Raw genomic sequence first — 12,196 nt, 5'->3', positions numbered from 1 at the left:
CAAATGTTTTTTGGGTTGTTAGAGCATCACTTAAAACTAACCAAGGTTTGAGGAAGTATTCAGATATTGCATGAGTAAAAGTGCCGATAGCACACTGAAAAACTCCATTAGGAAGTAAAAGTCCACTGTTGAAAAGGTTAAGTGGATTTAAATCAAAATGTAGAGTAAAACTTTCTTTCTAGGGGAAGTTGATAATGCAATGTTTCAATCCAAGTATTTAGGTGAGTCCGCTGTCACTGGGACTGGTTGCATGGACACTTGTTGGTGCTGACTTGATGAACATTCAGTCTGCTGAGCGTTGACACGGTAAGCGACCTGACATCCCCAATATGGTGCACGCACTGGTGGCTGTCTGTCACCCGCAGCCTTCCTGCAGCCAGACAGCCTTTTCAAGAAACGGGTCAGTTCCTGCAGAGCTGGTCATTCATATGGAGAGAGAGAAAAAAAACCCTCAGAGCTCTTCCATCCATGCAGTGTGTTGCTTTGACCTCACGAAACCTCTGTGCCCCGACAAACGTCAATCCGATGTGCCCTGAGTCCTTAAATTAGCTGTCAATTAGCGCAAATTAATCAACTCCACGCCTAATTAAGCAATGCCGACGGGCAGCTAGCAAACATGCCATTGTGGAGGAGCCATGAGAAAGCTGCGGTGCTTGCAAACTCTTTCTGCTCTGGGGAGGGGAGAGGGAGGTGGGGGCATCGCATCACATCAAGCCCTGCAAGTGCTTTGGGAAAGTATGAGGCTCTGGCTGTGCTTCAGTTTTTCCCCTGACTCTGCTCTACATGGTTGCTGTCATCAGGCTGTCCTGCACCCTGTTTCAACACAGAGGATCGGCTTGATTTAGCAAAAGAGACTGAACAACAGCAGCATCCTGCATAGCAGTTTCCAACTATTACGGGGAAGCATTGGCTTACAATCTGTTTTTTTTAAAAGCAGAACATTTTACCACAAAAAACCATGATTGATTATGTGGGATATGAGTCTGAGAAATGATCTGTCATTTGCTGTTGATCATGCAGACAGCTTTATTTCCAGTGGAGCTGTGACCTTCCTGCTAAAGAAAAAGTTGTCTTCTTATTTATTCATTATCACAGATGCATTTCAAGCTTTAGCAGTCACATCAGCAGGATATGATATTCATTATAGTGGGCGGTTTTTGCTTGCAGCTGCTTATCCGTTTTTGACCTGCAGTTGAGGTACACCTGTTTGAAGGTTACAGGCTGGGTGCGTTCATCACTGCTCTTTCATATCTGGGCTATAAGCATCATTTGTAGAGAACACTTTGTTCCTAATTCTGCATTACATGCCTTAAAATGCCCTGTGCATAAACAGGAGGAGTGAGGGGAGCAGAGGAAGGATGTTGGGTTAAGGGGGTGGGGAGGCAAAAAAATGTCCTAACAGCTGTTTGCTTTTTAATCTACATCCGTCAGATCCTGCACGTCTTTGATGGGCAACACAAATGACTGAACTAAATCTTCCCTTAATCTAGAGCCTTATTAGGGAGCCTCATTTCTGTATGTAAAACAGCATGCAGCCATTTTCATAAGAGATTACTAAAAGCCACACAGAGGAGTTGCACCATCAACAAACAAAAAACAAGCCAGTATGGATTGCAGCAGCGTGATGATGGAGTGAGAGGGGCAGTAACTCGCCTGTAATTGACGGGTCATCCTGACTCACACCCTTCCATGTTAATAAATGACTTGATCCCAACAGGCTGATTCTCATTAGCATACCGTAATAACATTGATTTCTTCATTAATGGAATTTCCACTAACTAGGCCCTAATTATTTTCCACTGGCCAGCCACTAATTGCAGCAGCAATAATTTTTTCCTTCTTCATCAGCGGGTCATTCCACACTGTTTGATATTAAATATGACTTTGTTGGGCGGATGTGTTGAGGCCCAGTCATGTAGTTTTAGATGAAGTTTTGGTGTTGTGCATTGTGTATGTCCATCTATGTATGGCCCAGTTACCCAGGATTTTATTTTTCTACTTTGAGGGCATGTCTTTATTATTTTACTTGAGTTATTATTGCATTGATATTATGGGGTTATCACTTTGTTGATGCCGTTGCAAGCCTTGAGTTTTAAATCTGTTGGAAGCCAATATGCACCGTGGCCAATTGGCCAATATCTAGTTCTTAAGGATTTGCAAAAGCATTTCTGTCTTTGTAAAAATCACTAGAGTTATACTATAGGCAAAAGAGTGGAAAAAATACTTTTCATCCACAAGGTTACATTTTTTGCACAAATATATAAAATGAGCTTCATTTTAGTGAGAGTATTCTCTCTTTCAACCCTCATCTTGGTTTTACCTGATTGGCACTGAAACACCAAGAATAGAAAATAAACTTGTCTGCTTCCTTAATATAATTAGAATATTTTAATCCAATAACTCATAATAACATGTTTATCTCCAATTAAGTCAAATTACACACATTTACATATTTCGTATGCAAAAACTGGGGTTAAATAAAAATGATATTTATTCAATAACATCAAATGCAACACCTCCCTGACACCAAAACTAACATGATTTCACAAAAGGTAATAATTAGGCCTACATGACTGGCCCATTATTAGCCTTTTTTCCGTGTAATGGTAAAATGGGTGTTTGTTTGTTTTGTTGCCTAATTATAATAACAAAAACAAATACTATTATTATTATTTATGTATTTTATTATAATCATTATTAGTAGTAGTATGCATGACATAAAAATTAATACCAAGTCAGGTAATTATTTATTAGTCATTCACTTGTGTGTCTCATATTCAGCGTAATGTACTCCGGGGAAATGTCCCTGCTTTAATCTGCTCTGTAGTCTTTGCTGCTGCTGCTGTGGGATTAGCGCTGTGCCGGCCTGCAGCCCACTGTGGCTCCGTGTCGTCCAGCTGTCGTTTTTGGGGAGGGCCTTTGATTTGCGTGTGATGAGTTTCCCTTAGCATCTGGAGATCAATTATCCATCCGTTTGAGCCAGTGGTTGAGCAGAGAGATCGTGTGTGTGTGTGTGTGTGTGTGTGTGTGTGTGTGTGTGTGTGTGTGTGTGTGTGTGTGTGTGTGTGTGTGTGTGTGTGTGTGTGTGTGTGTGTGTGTGTGTGTGTGTGTGTGTGTGTGTGTGTAAACCATTAAGTGAAAGGCAATACCTACTGATTTATTCCGGAGATTGAGGTAATTTCGAAGCATTTCAAAGGAAAGGATGTGTTGGGCATAACATTTAATTAGGTCTGATTTTCTAACCACAAATTTAAACAAAAAAAGGACATATATGTTTATAGTGGCTTAAACAAGGGTGTGTGTCTATAACTATTTTTGTAGTAGAATTGTAGTTTTAATATATCTTGTCTTTGTCATATTTAATATCTGATTGCAATGGTAGTATTTCAGGTTCCCATGCCGTTTTATTTCTCAGCAATTTGCCCTGCATGCATGGAGCCATGACAGTCATTTCGTTCCCTCCTTTCTTTCTTTAGCCTAAATCTCTTCCTCGTTTATCCATATAGTCCTGAGGAAAATGCAGATATGTATCCGAGAGGGCGTATAATGCATCCATGATCCACAGGAATCCTGAATCCTTGCAGCTGATTGGCTGCTGGCTCTTGCCTCTTGTTGGGATGGACCTGTTGGATAAAAGGACCATTTTCTAAAGGGCTCTTGGTGTATTACAGAGGACCATGCACTGGGGACCGTCCTGTGAGACGCTATTGTAAAAAAAAATACCCTTTCAAGTAGCATCTGAAGACACCATGACGGGGAAACAAGGCGCCGTATTATCGGAAAGTTTACATTTATCGGAGAAAACCTCTCTGGGTGCAAATGGAGGCAGCCACCAGCCGAAGAGCAGCGCGACCCATCCGCCGCCCAGGTGCACCGGCTTCGGCATCCAGGAGATTCTGGGTCTCAATAAAGAGCCGTCCACGATCCCGAGGAGCCCGCTGAGCTCGCTGCCGGTCGGGGCGCACCTGCTCGCCGCCAGGTCCCTGCTGGGCCCCGCCGGCTTGAGCATGGGGATGGGATTAATCGGCCATGGTGGCATTCCGTCGTTTTACAGACAACCAGCCTTTTTGGAAACGGTGCTGTCGGACGCACACGATGTTCACATGCAGCACCACAGCAGGTCCGCAGGTCCGGACACCAGCCAGTCTGCCAGCTCAGGTGACCTGCAGCCGCTTTATATTTATTATTCATACTAAATACCAATATATTTGTTTACTTTCAACCTGCACATTTATGCAACTGTCCATTTCTTTTTTATTGTTGTATTGTATTGTTTTATTTGTATTAGCAAACGTCGTATAGTCCACTCCAGTATTATCAGGTTGTTTGTTTTGGCATTAAATAAAACGTCATCTCCTCTCAATGCAAACGGTTGTTTATTTATTGTGAATAATTCAAATATGCTCTTGTTGCTAACTTGAATGTTTTTGTGTCTTGTTTTTTAAAATCAAATCCAGACTCAGATGATTTGTCTTCAAATGAACGAAAACTCTCAAAGTCATCAGTAAGTCAGAGCAAGAAACGCAAGAAAAGACGCCACCGGTTAGTGTTGATTCCTGCTTGATTAACAGCTAATTTTGTTCCTTGTTTTTTTTTTTTGTAATAGCCTACATTTTAAACAAATTCACACAACTATTTTTCTCTAGTAAAATAAATTGAGTAATTATTTACAAACATGGTTGGCAATGCGAAATGGTTTTTTTCTTATTTGCCAATGAAACAGATATTGAACAGACAAAATACTTATAAAAATATACTATAAATAAGCCATAGATTGCTTGTATTTTTTTAATTCATTATCAACACCCTTAAATGTAGCATTACCTATTTGTTTTGCCATGTTTTTCTTACACCCATTCATAAAGACTTTCATTGATATTGGGTCTTATTTATGTGTTCAGTGTTATTTTCCCTTTGTTGTATTTTTATTTCCTTTTTTAAAATAAATATCAGACTAGCCCAGACTTTAAATTGATATCTTTAGGACACATATTTCATGTTCAAATTGTTCACGTTCGAAATGGTAACCCGTTTCCACAGCACCATATTCACCTCTTATCAGTTGGAGGAGCTGGAGAAGGCCTTTAATGAAGCGCACTACCCGGATGTTTATGCCAGAGAGATGTTGGCCATGAAAACAGAGCTACCTGAAGACAGGATACAGGTAATACTTCCACGTGTTTTAATCAAAATTATAAAAATGAATGATTATTCAATGTAAGGTTTTAAGAGTAAATGTTTGAAGAATGACCCTCATAGGCTAATTTCTAGTTCGTGTGCGTTTCAACAGTTCATCTTCATTATTCTATATTAATAATAAACAGCCTATGGTTTGATTGAAAATATCAATTATATGTTTTAATGTCTCATTTTATAAAGGTTGTTGTAAGATTCAGCTTTTAGCCAGTTTTCCTCTTAAAAAATGCATAATTTAAAGGAAATAAGATGTAATAAATGTTTGGCTTATAGAAATATTACTAATAGTTCCTGGGTTTTTTAAATGAGAAAACACTAGTTTCATCTTTATTCCGTTTGGGATATTTTCTGTAAAAATACCCAGAGCATGCATTTGTCAATCAAAGCTAAATAAAGGCACTTATGATGAAGTTAAAGCTGTTTTTATTTAAATATTCGTTATTTTTTCTAATTGACCTGTGTGAATATTTTAAGGCACATATTGTCTGCCTAATGAATATTCACCTGTACCCTTCACTGTCCCCTCAGTGCTAATAGCCTCCTGTAACATTTTAGGGCGTCAGCTGCTCTAATGTTTAGGGGGACGAGGAGCTAGGTAAGCCCCGTAAATCGATCAGCCATGCCCCACTCCTGTCCTCCGGCTCCAGCTCCCCTCCTCAGCTCAGATAATCTCTCAGCAGTTGGATGTGAAACAATTTGTTCCCGGAGAAGCAGCCGCTAACGACCTAATCAAGCTATCAAGGCGGAAGGAGATTGCAGTGTGACCTGGACCATCCATCTGCCGGGGTGCCTTTTAATCTCATTCTCATTACGGCTGCAACAGCACAGCCGCGAATAAATAATACAACAAGGAAATAAATAAATAAGCCCGGACCGGCTCCTATCCTAAATAAAATTAACACCCAATTTTCTCATTGAGTGTAATTAGTTAAATCAGATGAGCTGGGGAGGCTGCTGCTGGAGAGTTCAAATGAAATAACTACATTGAATTTATTAGCACGGGTCAATAGCGCTGCTCCCCGGAGTCCCGGTAGTTTAATTTCCCGTGATATTTGCCCGCCTGCCCGCCATCGATTGGGCCTGAAATTAACTTATTTTTCAATCAGCCTCCGCGTGCCCCTGGGTCACTCCTCCTCGCAGCTTCCACACTGGCGTCTTTTGAGGGACAGAGAAGCAATCTCTCATATAAAATATCTTGTGTAATATAAGGGTTATCATCAGAATTACAAGGAAAAAAACATGAAAACGGTTTGATCGTTTTCAATTTAATATCTGTCCCCTTGCTTAAATCTCTTCTCCTCACAGAGTTGCCTATACGCAGAGTGTTTAACAGTCCTGTGTTGTGCTAGGCTATCAATTTGCCCTCTCTTTCTGAGCTGACAGAAAGCCTGCAGAGCCTTAAGCAGTTGTTGGCTGTGGCCAAGTGGAGTGTCATGATCTGTCAAAGCATCTGTAATGCGGCCACAGGTAGCTGGAGATCAGCCCTGACAGCAGGCACAGATCCCTCACCTGTAGCCAGCAGCTTATGGCAAATCAATGCACTCAATACAAACGGTGCGGACTGCAGGTGTTACCTTAAATTACTTTGAAGCACATTTCCAAATAAGTCATCTTTAAAATAGCTACTGAAATTCTGAAATCGAGTTTTTTGCACACACAATAAATATAAATATTTAAACACTTACTGCTTTACACCATTTAAAGGTATCAAGTACTGTCTTCAAAAAAGTAAGTAAGTGCTGAGTATGTGGACAAAAATCCAGAAGATAGAAAAAAGCAGCCACATGGATTTTTCACAAATGAACACAAAATGTAGTCTTATTAGAAGATTATCACTGTATATGCAATAGTGAATTCAATCCTCAAATTAATTATTTATCATTGATAAAGCCAATGGTAAATAATGGAATGCCTTATTAGAACATGGTACCAAAATGAACATCTTGTAAATATGGAAATGCAAATTGCATGCTGCAGATGGATTGTTTTCAACCCTTCAACAATTCATCTTAACCATTTCCAAACTATTTGTTTTTACCATCATCAATCAAATAAGACAATAAAAAGGGTAAAAATATTGTCTCAAGACCGTAAATGTTTTATAGCCAAACAAACCGAGTAATCCAATACATGCTGCAAGTTTCTGGCTGGCAAAATGTGAATTTATTTGTCTTATTACGGGCTGCTGTTGACTAATGACCGGTGTTTTGTCATCCTGTCACAGGTATGGTTTCAGAACCGCAGAGCTAAGTGGAGGAAGAGGGAGAAATGCTGGGGCCGCAGCACTGTGATGGCGGAGTATGGGCTGTATGGAGCCATGGTGAGGCACTCCATCCCCCTGCCAGAGTCCATCCTCAAGTCTGCCAAGGACGGCATCATGGAGTCCTGTGCCCCCTGGCTGCTCGGTGAGGCTGATGTCTGACTATTCCTTCATATATTCATAATCAATATCCCATTGTTTCCAGTTCATGGTTATTTATGGTATGAAGAGTATATTTTTCCATATTATTCAAAACTGAATAGCATTTTCTATGTGGTTTGTTTGGAATTAACCACGGATGGACGGACTGTGTGCATGCACTGATAGATGCTCTATTAAGCTAAGCCGGACAATTTTAAGCAAATAAACTCCCTACACATAGAGAACATGCAACAGATTTAGCATTACATAAAACATGATCATCCACTACGCCGGTCATGCATTGCCATCGTGCGTTCAAACCTTATATTCTAAAACAGAACTATTTTTGCTTGCTATTTTCAGTCCAAGATGGCTTACCAATCAGCGGACGCTATTCTAAATCTGAATACCCGCAACTCTTTGCAGGGATGCACAAAAAGTCCACGGACGGAGCGGTTCCCCCGGCAACAGGACAGTTCGATGCCCCCCAGCAGCAGCAGCAACAGCCAAGCTCTCCGAGGGCGGAAGAAGCTGAAGCGGAGGAGAAGAGGTCAGAGGGCAAGTCCACCATTTCTAAAGAGGAACTGAGAGAGAACAGCATTGCTGCACTCAGGGCCAAGGCACAGGAGCACAGTGCCAAAGTGCTGGGGACAGTTTCTCATGACAGACTGCTGGAGGGCAAGCAGGAGAGACAGGCGGCCGAGGAGAAAGCTGCTGATCCCCCGAGTCCAGCCGATGAGGAGAAAAGTCTGTAGAGACTTTTCTGTGGACTGTTATTCTCCTGTGAATGCAGTAAGCTGGCTGCACTTACCCAGCACAACTCTGTCCTGCAGGTTTCCATCCCTCAGTGACTTATTTAAAGCCGGCCTGCATCTGGACTTCTTCAAGAAGATATCTCGTTTGGCCGTCAATGCAGCACACAAGATGCAAAAAGCACTTTTTCTGATTTACTTCCAAACCTACAGTTGTTTTTGCTTATGCATAGTAGATGAGATCTGACTGAGTGTTAATACTGGTGTATATAGATCCCACAGTTATATATAGAGCCAAATGTTATCCAGTACAACAGTTATATTATACAAGGACTTCCGATGAGCAGTCAAGTACTTTTCATTCTCGGCATTCAGTTTATTGTTGCTTGTAGTTACTAAATGTTGACATTTGAAAGAACAAACCACCCCACCGACAGAAAAGTTATTGTGTTCCTATATCACGCTGTATATACTTGATATATTAATCTCTCTTACTAAGGCACAATTTGACATATGTTTTTCTTGTAATCTTTTAAAATGTTTGTGTTTTCATTTAATAATATGTATAACTCAAAACACGAAGCATAAAATAGAAATAACCTTTTATTAAATGTCTTTTTGGTGTCTATATTTATTTTTGCTTTCCTTTCAAACACATGGTCAGCTGTCCAGACATTACAGAAGCTTTTAAATGACACATAGTTGTCCTGGTTGTAGGGGCAGCTAGTTGTTGTCACTTGATGCTCCGCTGGCTGGGCTCATTGGGACACAGTCCACGCCTGCATGCTTGGATTAGCCCCTATAATCTGTCGCAGTTGAGAGCCTTCAATTTCAGAATAAACAAGTGGACCAGTACGTTTTGGACAGGAGAGAGTGAAATCACCTTCCAAAGCAGGATGACCCAAGCCTGATTTGAAATCTATTTCAAAAAGACCATTACCAGCCGACTCTAAAACGGTTTCATCCTCTTATCTAAATACTTAGCGAAAGTCTAACAGCTTTTATGTTGGCAAATCTTTATTCTCAGCATAAAACTTTGTATCGGGCCATTTGAACTCAGCTTTATACAACACGTCTATATGTCTCCGCATTAGCCGTAATCCATATCACATTTAACACCTCAGCCTCAGTTGGCTAATGGGGCTTCCTAATGAGTTGAACAATTGAGTTCTACTCCAATTAAACAGAGAGCAATTTCAAAGGGCAAGGGATGACTATTATCAGTATGCCGCTGCATGCATCAGCAATGAATGGCCCCCAGATTGGAACCATAATGTCACCGGATGGAGAGAGGTTGATAATTACACTGTTGACCAAGATAAGTTTATACACAATAATTAATGATGGCCATTGTATTGATTGGTGCATTTTAAAATGTAAATGAAGGAAGATGATCAAACTAGTAAAGAGACAACTTACATTATGTTGTAATAAGTTGTCAGATAATGTTGTAACATTTTGTAAGTTGTCACCTGAAAAGAAAGATACACAGACAGACTTCAGACACCATATTTACTCATCCATTTATAAAACACCTCCTTTGGCTTTATTTTTAGATAGAACAGTAAGAACTGAGACATAGAACAGTCTCCCTAAACTGTCCAAAATGTCCCTCTAACATTTCACATTTGCAACCAAACTACACATGCCATTTCCATCTACCACTTTGTCTAGACTGAAATATCTCAACAACTGTTTGGAGGCCTGCCATTTAAATGTGTTCAGACATTTATGTGCCGCTCTCGAAAAGCTTTTCATATTGTGACATTATTAGCTAACATTTTAATTGAACAAATACCTTCCAAACAAATGACAACAAAATGCAATGTAATAACATCAGCCTCAGCTGGACTTTGTGTTAAATGACAAAGTCAGCATGCTAACAGGCTTACGTGGAAAACATAGAAAATTAAGGATTGATGATAGTTATGATTATTAAGATAAATGTCTAGCAGCCAAACACCTTATTAACATCGGCATGTTAGCATGTTCACAATATGTAGCAAAGCATGGCCTCATAGAGCATCTAGCATGACTAGACATACATGGCCTGCACCAGACTTCTCTGGCCTTAAACTATGCAAAAACCTTTTTAAATGTAGGATTTTCTGGAAGCAGTATTTTCAAAAATATCTTTAAACTTGAAACAGTCAGAACATTTTGGTTTAGTCTCAAATTTCAGGAGAATTTGACACATATCTTCAGATACCGACATCACAAGAAAGGTGGAATTCATATGGAACAGAAAAAACATTTGATTCTAAGTGACTGAAATAGTTTGCAATAAGAAGAGCCTTCACCTCCACAGACCCTCAAACCCAATTCAGTTATTGAGGCCAAGACATATAGCTACAGAATGAGGATTATTCATCTAAAGTGCAAAGCTATTTAATCCCCTGCGAGTGTAATAGAAGGTTATGATGGATGAGATTTGCTGAAGATCAAGCTGCTTGCATTCGATATGAGGAGGTAATTCACAGTATCCCTGGTGATGGACAGGCTGCTTGTTGAAAACCATATCATCTCAATCCATGCAAAGTGAGATCAGAGAGAGGTTTATGAAAAGATTTTCACTAATGCAACATTAACATTCAATTTCTTTCTGATGGGGTTGTGAGGAATATGATTCCATTGGTTTTAGAAATATTAAGTGCATGTCGAACACTTTTGAGCAGACTCTTGCCTCCAGATGCTGCTGACACAAGAAGTAGTTGAAATGAAGCGGATTGAAATGTGGTGCTGTTCTGCCCTCTGCTGCACCGATGTACTAATACAACTAAAATCCAAGACTATCTCAGAGTCATGTACAGCTGGCTGTTGATATAGTACAATATTTTAAAGAAATATTTAAAATGTTTTGTGACAGTTTAGACATAATTATTGATGTGTAATGTTTGTCTTACAATGTTTCTCTATGACAATGCATTGGTTGTCAACTTCTTTTTTAAGGGTTTGACAATACAATCTCATATCAAGGTCCATTAATAGCTTTTCTGGATTTAACTTATTTTTATTTTATCAAAACACAGGATATTCCCCAATTCTATTTCTTTCTCAGTGGAGTTGAGTCAGAGATTAGTAAATATTTCCATTTTGTTTTTTGTACTTTTACTTGAGGAACATTTTGAATGCTGGACTTTTAATTGTAACAGAGTATTCCTACACTCACGATCTCAGTACTTTTTCCACCTCTGCCTATTATACATATACAGAGGCTACATACACAAACATAAACTAAATGTTTGTGTTTGCATGTATTTTACATGACCAGCATCTAGTCACATCCTTATGATTAGTGTCCCTGATTTATTTCGCTACTAACATCGCATTGTAAACTTTTGTTTACATCCTGTCCCTGTGTGTTTTCCCGCCAGTTTTGATTGTTTACCATGCCCTGATTAGTTTCACCTGGAGTTGCGACACTCTCTGATGTGCCGCCAGGGCAGTCACGTGGTTCATGTAAGCCCGGATAGGTCCAAACAACGCTGCGCTGTCATGTTATTCTATGGGACAGACAGCAGCGATTGCGTTATTGAATGGTAAACATTAAAGAAAACACACACCTAAGCAGTTTTTCAGCTGTTATTGCATTATTGAATATTTGTTAATGTCAGTTTTGCATTTAGAGATCGCTAAACTTGTCACCCTGCCTCGTGATTGCTTAGATTAGTTTTACATTTTTTGGGGGGAAAGCTTAGTGTTCATGTTAGCATGGGTCACACTACTGGCTTTAGAAGTTCTAACTTAACTTTTCCTTTCCATATCATTCATCTGATGATAGACGTCTCATGATTTTCATTTTAACGTAACTGGGCTGTTTTATTGATTCGTGATTTTGCTTATAAAT

General features: G+C 39.7%; 1 protein-coding gene across 2 annotated transcripts; it reads left to right on the top strand.

Moving 5' to 3' along the window:
- The first annotated feature begins 3,326 nt into the window (after window positions 1-3,326).
- Window positions 3,327-8,923, top strand: vsx2 (visual system homeobox 2). Of its 2 annotated transcripts, none has more exons than XM_063909360.1 (5): window positions 3,327-4,158; window positions 4,458-4,542; window positions 5,041-5,164; window positions 7,421-7,601; window positions 8,024-8,923. In XM_063909360.1, exons 1-5 carry the CDS (start codon window positions 3,750-3,752, stop codon window positions 8,350-8,352), a joined length of 1,128 nt encoding a protein of 375 aa, XP_063765430.1. In that variant the 5' UTR covers window positions 3,327-3,749; the 3' UTR covers window positions 8,353-8,923. The 2 variants fall into 2 exon arrangements, with proteins under 2 accessions (XP_063765430.1, XP_063765429.1); XM_063909359.1 differs by having other exon boundaries at window positions 7,961-8,923.
- The last annotated feature ends 3,273 nt before the right edge of the window (window positions 8,924-12,196 follow it).

Source organism: Eleginops maclovinus, chromosome 19 (genome assembly GCF_036324505.1).
Source record: "Eleginops maclovinus isolate JMC-PN-2008 ecotype Puerto Natales chromosome 19, JC_Emac_rtc_rv5, whole genome shotgun sequence".
NCBI lineage: Eukaryota > Metazoa > Chordata > Actinopteri > Perciformes > Eleginopidae > Eleginops > Eleginops maclovinus.
This window is presented reverse-complemented; position numbering and strand designations above follow the sequence as displayed.

What these genes read in the sequence shown, in the direction of transcription:
- vsx2 (XM_063909359.1), top strand. Translation starts at nt 3,750, where the DNA reads ATGACGGGGAAACAAGGCGCCGTATTATCGGAAAGTTTACATTTATCG. An exon ending in CGCAAGAAAAGACGCCACCG is followed by an intron (nt 4,543 to 5,040) that starts GTTAGTGTTGAT and finishes CCGTTTCCACAG; the next exon opens with CACCATATTCACCTCTTATC. An exon ending in CTGTGCCCCCTGGCTGCTCG is followed by an intron (nt 7,602 to 7,960) that starts GTGAGGCTGATG and finishes TGCTATTTTCAG; the next exon opens with TCCAAGATGGCTTACCAATC.